General features: G+C 33.7%; 1 protein-coding gene across 1 annotated transcript; it reads right to left on the bottom strand.

The window, feature by feature from the left end:
• Nucleotides 1-8,022: 8,022 nt before the first annotated feature.
• On the bottom strand, nucleotides 8,023-9,068 carry LOC108485788 (RING-H2 finger protein ATL73-like). The gene has a single exon (XM_017789633.2). It carries the CDS (start codon nucleotides 8,830-8,832, stop codon nucleotides 8,257-8,259), a length of 576 nt encoding a protein of 191 aa, XP_017645122.1. The 5' UTR covers nucleotides 8,833-9,068; the 3' UTR covers nucleotides 8,023-8,256.
• Between the last annotated feature and the right edge of the window lie 291 nt (nucleotides 9,069-9,359).

Genomic DNA, 9,359 nt, shown 5'->3' with positions numbered 1-9,359 from the left:
TGGGACAATACCAAAGTGTTCTAAGGTGTTTAAAATGTTTTTAAGAGATTTTGGTATGCAAGTCTCAAGACATGACAACTTTAAAGCAAAAATCTGTTTCAGGAGCTGCCTGTCTTGAGACATGTGCAATATGTCTAGAGATAATTAGCAGATTGTCTCCAGACATACTATTCATGTCTTGAGATATGGCCTGCCAACGGCTATATAACAGTTATTTTTCTGCCAAGTCTTGAGACATGCATTGCATGGATAGTTTTTAAACCCGAAATTAATGCTTTCAACATCTAAAAATCCATTCTCAACGGCCATAAACGTCCACAAATTTGTACCTTGATAAAAATATACTTCAAGACTCAAGAGAGAGATATCCAAGCATCAAGATCAAGAGAGAAATATTCAAATATTTATTTATTCGTTTCTCTTGTAAATATTCTCTAAGACCTTAATGTCAAATCTTTTATCATTCACATATGTTTGTATTGAGAGCTTAATTATTGTAAACACACACCTTGCTAAGGTCTCTTTGTTTACTCTCTTTCATATCACCAATTGTAAATTGAGGGGGTTAGTTGAGCCACAAAAACTAAGAAAGGTTCTGGTTTAGCCATAAGATCTAGGAGGGAATATTCTATCTAAGCCTTGTGAAAAATATAAGGATTGCAAAAGTTATACATTTTCCTTGAACTGTATCAATTCTAGTAATGAATTGGGAAATCCTTAGTGGTGGAAAGCTAAGGTAATGGAGATAGGAAATTAGGTTGAACCACTCTAAATCAAAGTGTCCAAGCTATTCTCCCTTTCTTTTTTTATTTTAGAATAGTTTGTGGAGATTTTTAAAATACCATTCACTCCCTCTTGAGATTTTCGGGCATAATAGGTTTTTTTTTTAATACCCTTTTTTTTTATGGTTTGACTGTATTAGTGAAAGTGATGTAAGGATTCCTTCTATTAAAACTTATTGTAGGATTTGTTCTTGCAAGGAATTAAGTTGGGTGTAGCTAATAAATGGGACAAAAGATCTCCTTTCTGAGTTTCTAGATCAGTGACCTCCATAATTAGTTGTAGTGTCTTCCTTTCATCCTTAGTGAAGGGATTGTGATATTGTTGTTGCCCCAAATCCAAACCATTTTGGGGAATAAAGACTTGATTTAAGTGTAGGATGGGCTTTTACTCTTGTTGAACTTCTACTCTCCATCCAAGCAAGTTTTATTGTCCTAATGAAATGATCAAGGGCCAACACTTTTCTAGGATGCATGCATACAACTAAGGCCCAAAGACATTCATTATAGGTTTGCAACTCTCAATATTTTTGAATAGTAGGCATATGAGGACTCTTCACCATGGAATTTTGGTGATGAAACTTTTACGACAAATTTCCAACAATAGCCAGGACTTGAGAAGAATAACACCCACGAATTCGGTGAGCTAATTGAGGGAACCATAAGTCGTATTGTTCATCATAGACAAGAGAATCTTGGCAACTCCAACCTTTTAAGGCTTTACGAGTGGAGGGATGAAGTTATTTGGTGTTGCAATTAAGTCTATTATAGGCTTTGGAAAATATGTTATTTTTGGGGGGTGGGGGTGTAATGACATGGTTTTTTGCTCTTTCCGATAACCGATGTTGTAACGCCCCAATTTTCGGGAATCCTGTGAATGTTGGCATAGGTTTAATTATGTTAGTGGGCTCTAGAAAGCCCAAACTTAAGATAGAACCCGACAATTTTAGTTAATTTTTGTTCCATAACAAAAAGGGGGTGAAATTATGAAATAGGACCTATGTGAAAATGTTTGAAAATGCTATAGGTTAAATTGAAGTGACCAAATAAATAGGAGTGCAAAATAGGAGGATTTGCATGACAAACCTCCCATTTTACATGAAGTGGCCAGCCATCATGTTGTTGTAGACAAAATGTACACTTGATATCCATAATTTATGAGACAAATTGATACAAATTGATAATAGGTTAGGTAAATGTTCCATGATAATAGGTTAGGTAAATGTTCCATGATAATGGGTTAGGTAAATGTTTCATGATAATGGGTTAGGTAAATGTTTCATGATAAGAATTTCATGTCTTTTGTATTAAAGAATTAAATGGATGAAATATGAAGTTTTATTAAAAGAAAAGGGGTAAAAGAACAAAGTTTTGTCCATCTTTGTTCATCATAGCTGAAAGTTAGAGAAGAGAAAGGAGAGGAGAAAGCTCTTGAGTATTCGGTCATTAGGAGGAGGAAAATTGAAGGTAAGTTCTTCATACCTTGCTTCTATTTTGAGGTTCATGAGTTCTTCTTGATTCTACCTTAACTCTTGAAGTATATTTTGATTTTTAGTTGTGTTGTGAGCATTTGGTCATGAATTAAAATGAAGGAAATGGTTGTTGTTTCATGTTCTTTTGATGAAAAATGGAAGATATGTGAAGTTGAGCCAAACAAATGAGCATGCATGTGCCTTAGATGCTAAAGGGAAAAATCGGCTAACATGTTGTGCTTTAAAATGATGAAATGGAGATTATGCTTAAGTAAAAATCATAGATATGTGATGATTGATTGGTGATATACATGTTTAAATAACATGCATGCAAGATAGGGTTATGAAAGAGTGATTTGGTAATAAATCTGCTTGGGACAGCAGCAGTAACGTGACTTTGGAAAATCACCATAAATTGTGGGAGATGAATTAGAAGTTGAATAAATTATGTAATTAAAGCTTATTGAGTCTAGTTTCTAATGAAATAAACAAGAACATATTTTGAATTCTGTACAATGAGAAATTTGATTCGTAATGAAGAGTGGTCAGATTAGTCAAACAGTGAAACATGGGAAACTTTGAGAAAAATCTGGTATTGATTGGCTAAACCAAAAATTCTGAAAATTTTATGGATAGAAGATATATGAGTCTATTTTCAGGGAAAATTAACGGCACTTTATTTAGAGTTTCGTAGCTCTAGTTATAAATGATTTAGTGACTGTTGCTCAGGAAGACAGCTTGCAGTGAAATTATGATTATATGGTAAACATTGACAAAAATTTGTTAATGAGTTGCTTATTGATTTCTTATAAGCTTATTATGATCTGTAGGTGTGGTTGGCCGAATATTGTAAGGGGTTAATACATAGTTTGTATTTGAATAGTTAGATTAGCGTGTTAGTAATCCAATTGTAGGCGGTTCGTGTGTGGATCTCGTCAACATATCGTCGCAAACAGGTGTGTAACTAACACCCTCTTTCTTAGTCTAGATCGGCAAAAGCCGAAATGCCGAAAACCTGTATTTTGTAGATTTGCGAGTGTGCGAATGCTCGTGAGGTAAATCGATTAATGTTTTTGGTAAGCTGCAAAATTTGGATTGTAAAGTGCATGATTTCTGTGCCCTCGATATTTTTGGGCTTAATGGGCCAAAATTGGAATGATGGGCCAACGGGCCCAATTCGGTAAGAACCCTCGGTAGTGATTCTGTTAGTACGTGAAAGGTAGGAATATGCATGAAAAATCCTAAAATAGATAAATTACTGAAATACCTTTAAAAGTGGAAAATTTACAGTTTTACCCCTAGGAGATAAATTACCGAAATACCTCTAGGGTTAAATTGACTTAAATACATGTTTGACTGTTGTTATTTACTGCATGCCATGTTGTTATTATCTGATGCATGGGATTGGGATATTGACGGAGGAAGTCTTGAAAGTGGCTTGTCCACGTCTTGGAGGCTTTGCCTCAATTCTATGATAATCGAGCAAAGAATCTTTGCAAGAATGTGGAGTGTTAAATTTGGGTGGGTTGAGCTATTCCCACATGGAGTGTATGGCTGAATACGGGTGGAGTGTAGTGGTTGGTGGGTTAAGTAGTCTCCCAAATGGGCTTGCATATGTTTATTGATGTTGCATGTAATTTTGAAATGGGCCTATGGGCCATCTTTATTATCTGAATAAGGGCTAAGGCCCGCTTATTATAATCTGAAAAGGGCTCGCCCAAGACCACTTTACTGAATGGGCTTAGGCCCAATAGGCTTGAGTGACTTGGGCTTTGAATGGGTTTTCCTTACACACCGAGTTTCCCCAAACTCACCCCTTTTATTTTCATCCACGCAGAAATCCCCAACCATAGTGGGCTTGGGTCGTGAGGGAATTCGAGTGGCCACATTGCGAAAGTTTGATTTTCTTCCGTGAACTAGACATCCTTTTAATTACGTTTGAGGTTTTGGGCTTTTAAATGTAATAAGGCCGCTTATTTATTTTTGATGGTTTTTAATATGTATTACTAAGGTAGGTAATACTTATTTTAACTGTTGAAATTGGATAGCTTTAGGGCGCGTTTTCAAAAACAACAGTTGATTTCAAAATAACACGACAATAAGCAAAGCTTCCGCAATGAAAGTATTTTCCAAAATTAATCACTTTTCCTAAAAATGACTTAATCAAATCGGTTTCCTAGAAATATCCATGACGTTAAGGTGTGGCAATGGCGGTATGCATGTCAGGATTGGATCCGAAGGAGCTTGGTACTTAGCGATCAGATGGACTCACCACCTCTTTTCCGTTTCCTACCGGTGCATGCTTCCATTCACTTTAACCCTTAATGAATTAATCTTTTGAACATCAAGTACGATTTTCTGGACTTAGAATGGAAAATTTTTTTTTTAACGTTTTTGATATGGCATGCCGGATCCGGCCATAACCTCTGGGCCGGGTTTGGGGTGCTACAGATGTCAATTATTGATGCAAGGTTTGGTGGTGGAGGTTACAAATGGTTCACGCCATGGTAGTAGTACCTAGAGCCACTAATGGTGTATTCAGATGTCTAATAAAGCATGAGCAGAGTTTTGGTAATAGTGGATGGTTTACCTTCCTTGATGGAGAAAAAGGCTTTTATAAAGAGTTTGGTGCATGTTGTGGGTTCGTCAAGTACAAATTCTACCACCTTCGATGGGTTGTCAAGTCATGGAACATCCGAGTTAACTTGATGTGACCGATCAAAATATAACTTTATTCTAAAGAGTTGCTATTGAAAAGTGATGAATGGACCATTGTTGATCTTCTTGAAGATTTCCTTTAAGCTTTGATTAGTCTTCCACATTAAATCCTAAAGCAAAGTGATTATACATATGAAGATCGCAAGGTCATTCAAATAATTTTCATAGTGGTAATGACACCATATATCTCAAAACATAGGAACATGTCAAACTTATGTTGATTCACAAACTTGATAGGACATGTTCAAAAACAGAGCAAACCTACTAACCAATCATCAAGCTCACTCATGAAAAGACGTGTTAAAACTTGAATGGGACAAACATAAACAAACGGTTCTAATACAAGTGGACATGTCCACCAACATGAATCTCCACCACAAAATTTGCATATAAAAACCAGTCACCAACAAAACACAGTTTGAAATGGAAGGCTTTTAACCTTATTACAACAACATTACAAAACCAGTAACCAAGTTGTAATAAACCATTCAATTTTATTTGAAAAGATTGGATTTGTGTACTAAACTGTAGTACTTTTGCTCTTTTGTGTGGGAGTTGTCATAATTGAGAAATGCTGGTGACCATGTCTTTATGTGAAAAATAAATAAAGCCTTATAGTGACCCAAGAGACAAATTCTTTGTTGCAATCCTTGGAATCTAGGAAAAAATCTCAAAGAGATAAGACATTAGGGATGGGAGGGTGGTCCAATTTATATGAATGATTCTCGTTAAAAAGAGTGTCTTCACCAACATCTTAAGATTAGAAGATTAGATAAGAAATTTTGGATGTGACACTATGTAAATTAAGATATTCCATCATTTATAATCTCTTTTTATATCTTTGAGTAAACATTACATCTATTTAATGATTGAATTATTCGTTTAGATTAGACTTTAGATAAATGGTTTTACATTTAGGGATGAGTCGACTTAATCAAGATTATCATTTATTAAATCTATATTTGCAAAGTGTCTTTTGTAGTAGACTAATTATAGGCTAGGCTATCCAACTCAAGAGGGTTTGGGCAAAACAACGAGGCCCGTTTTCTAAACGGGTCGAGCCACGAGTAAGTTTTTTCTGGAAAAAAACCTTCTACTTTTTGTTGTTGTTTTCATTGTTTTTGTTGTTGTTTTGTCACTGTTTTGGTGTCGTTCCACTATTATATTGCTATTATTTTGTTGTTATTATTTGGATATTGTATATCTCTTGTTTTATATTTTAAATGTATTTGTTTGTTAAGTTGCACCTATGTTAGTGTTATTTAAGTATAACTAATTTTTTTTAATTTATTTTCAATTTGTTGGAAAATATTTATTTTAATATTTTTAGTGCATTTGATGAATTATATTTTTAAATTTGTTTTTATATAAAAATAATAATATGAAAAAATTAATCTTTAGAAATGGGCTAGGCTAGAATTTTAGCATTTTTATCCAGGTCGAACTTGTGCAAAATTTTAGGCTCATTTTTAGGTCAAAATCGAACCTAAAAAATGGGTCTAAAATTCTATTAAGGCTTGGCTCGAACCCAACCCAACTCGACCCATGATCACCTCTATTTTGTAAGATAAAATCATGTTGCAAGCCCACATTTATATAAACAAATATTAAAATAAAAAAAATAAATATAAAATCCCTTTTAAGTAGATGGATGATCATATAGAGTAAAGAAAATGATGAGTTTCTTTGAAGAAGTGAGAGAGATTCTATTCCACAAGCACAAATTGTTGATTCCTTGTGTTCTATATGCCTATATACTAAAGTGAATAGCTCCATTACACTTGTGTTTTTACTTATTTTTTTAAGAAATAAAGTGCTTTGAGAATCATATTTCCTTTCTATAAGAAACTAAACAACTATGTAAAAATATTCAAATCAAGAAAAATAAGGAAAATTCAAGTGTTCACTTGCAAAAATCATTGATAAAAAATCGTTAAATTCTACTATTAGTTGTACTTTATGAAAGTTGTGATTTCAGGGGCCTAGTTAGGGACTGGCAGTGGCCCCGTCCATTCTTAAAATAAAAATCTTTTCATTCAAATCTTTTAAAAAATTTAAATTAGTAATGGTAAAATTGTACTTTGGCCCTCTCAAAATGATAAAAATTTACATTTAATCCTTTAAAAATTATAAATATATAGACTGTTAAAATGGTGAAATAATTTTTTTTTTGCTATTGTAAAAGTTACAATTTAATTTCGACCCCTCTAAAAAATTTTCTGACTTTGTCCCTGTGTGATTTAATTTTTGTACTTTAACTTGACCGTTTTTAATTGTTGTACTTTTAAATTTTAAAATTTCAGTTATCACCAAATAGTAACTATTAAAATTCATTAAGTTAAGTCATGTTATTTCCAAAATCTGATGTGGCAAACATATTATCATATATGTAATGCCATGCCAGCCTGTTATTTCCACATATTACTCACTAAAAATCTAGTTAATGGATTAATGAATATCATTTGCATCAAGATTGAACTTTCAGATTTTGTAAAGTATTGGGGCTTAGAATGATCCAATTGAAGAATATAGACTAAATCTACAACAGTATGCATAGTACATGACTAGTAATTGAATTTACAAACTGTTATTGTTTGGCTTAGGACTAAAATTTCAAAATTCGATAAGTATAGGAACTAAAATTGACCAATTTAAAAATACATGAACTAAAATTAAGCAAATTAAAGTATGGGGACTAAATCTGCAACTTTAATAAAGTACAAAGACTAATAGCCGAATTTAACCAAAACAAAAATATGTCAAATTGGGTATAACTTTAAGAAAATGGAAAGTTGAAAAGGACCTGTTTGTTATATAAATACAAAATTCTCTTTCCTATATAATTTCTCAAATATATAAAAAGATCATAATCATTAATCGAGTGACAAAAAATTTCTGTTTAAGTCTTCACTTAACAATAGAGAAATTACGTCATGAATATGAACTTAAATCTCTATACATGTAGGTCATATTGTTGTCTCGATCTATTCACTATGCTACAATTTGTGTTAATAATTTGGATTAATTAATAACATTATAAAATAATGATCAAATTATAACAAATTAAAATACATAAACTGAATTTCAAATTTTAACATATTAAAGGGATTCAATTTTGAATTTTAACATATTAAAGGGACTAAAACCAGTTTTGTTTTCCATTTCAATTAACTGGAATATGTACATAAATTAAGAACTCACATAATAAATGTGAAATAACAATAAAAGGAAAAAAAAAAAAAGAAGAAGCTTTTTATATGGTGAAGAACTATTTTCATACAAGGATATCAGCCAACCTCATCAGCAACAAGTACATCAGCATGTCCCCCTGATGAATTCCCATGTTGTCGGATTCCGGTCTCCATCACCACTGGTGCAGCTTCGGAACAAGTCACCGCCGGCTCAAGCAACGATTGTCGGCAAGTCGGGCACGACGAGTGCGACAACAACCAAGTATCTATACACCTAACATGGAAACTATGGTTACATTTAGGCAACACCCGAACTTTCTCTCCATCCATGAACTCACCGAGACAAATTGGACAATCCGTAGCCTTCAAATCCATCTCAAAACCGTACACGGCCACTGGAATTTGCCGCAACGCGCTCTTTTTCAACCCGGTAGCCGCCAAGCGCGCTGCAGTCTCGTCGGGAGTCTCGAAAGCAAACCTCCGGCTACACCGTAACGCGCAACGAACGATCGAGTTTAGCCCTAGAGCACATATCAACGCACATAGCAAAGCTGCTAAGATGATGACCATGTTGGTATCGAAATTGGCTTCGTTGGTGAAAGAACTACGGGGTTTGGTGCCATTGTTGTCGAGGAGAAGCCGGTGAGGGCGGTGATAAAGCGGAGCCACCATTGCTACAACCCAAATTAAGCCACTATGAGCTGATTATAGATATATATATATAATATAACCTTTTAAGCTTTGTTGATGAACATAAGCAAATAGGGTTGTTCTTCAATGAATCGAACCATAAAATTTATTGGAAGAAAATAATTCATTGATTTTCTTTTTTTTTAATTTTTGATTGTTTTGGTTTCAATTTCCTTTGAGTGGTTGAAGGGTATTAAAAGCTGAAAAACATGAAATTGATGGTGATATATAGAGCAACTGGGGGCTTATACATGAATGGTCTAATTCCGGATTTCATCCTTCTATTATATGAAAACTTAAAAGTTAGTCCCTCTGTTTTAATTTGCCGTAACTTGTTTATCCTACGAAAATTGAGAAGTTAATCCAATTGTCAATAAACATTTGAGCTCGAACTGCGGATATTTGACAATTTCTTACATAAAAATTGTTTTTTTGGTCATATACATACAAATTGTTGAACCGTTAATATTTGTAAATTTTTTTCACGTAAATTGGTGAACTGTTGATTT

This window comes from Gossypium arboreum, chromosome 6, assembly GCF_025698485.1.
Source record: "Gossypium arboreum isolate Shixiya-1 chromosome 6, ASM2569848v2, whole genome shotgun sequence".
Lineage (NCBI taxonomy): Eukaryota > Viridiplantae > Streptophyta > Magnoliopsida > Malvales > Malvaceae > Gossypium > Gossypium arboreum.
This window is presented reverse-complemented; position numbering and strand designations above follow the sequence as displayed.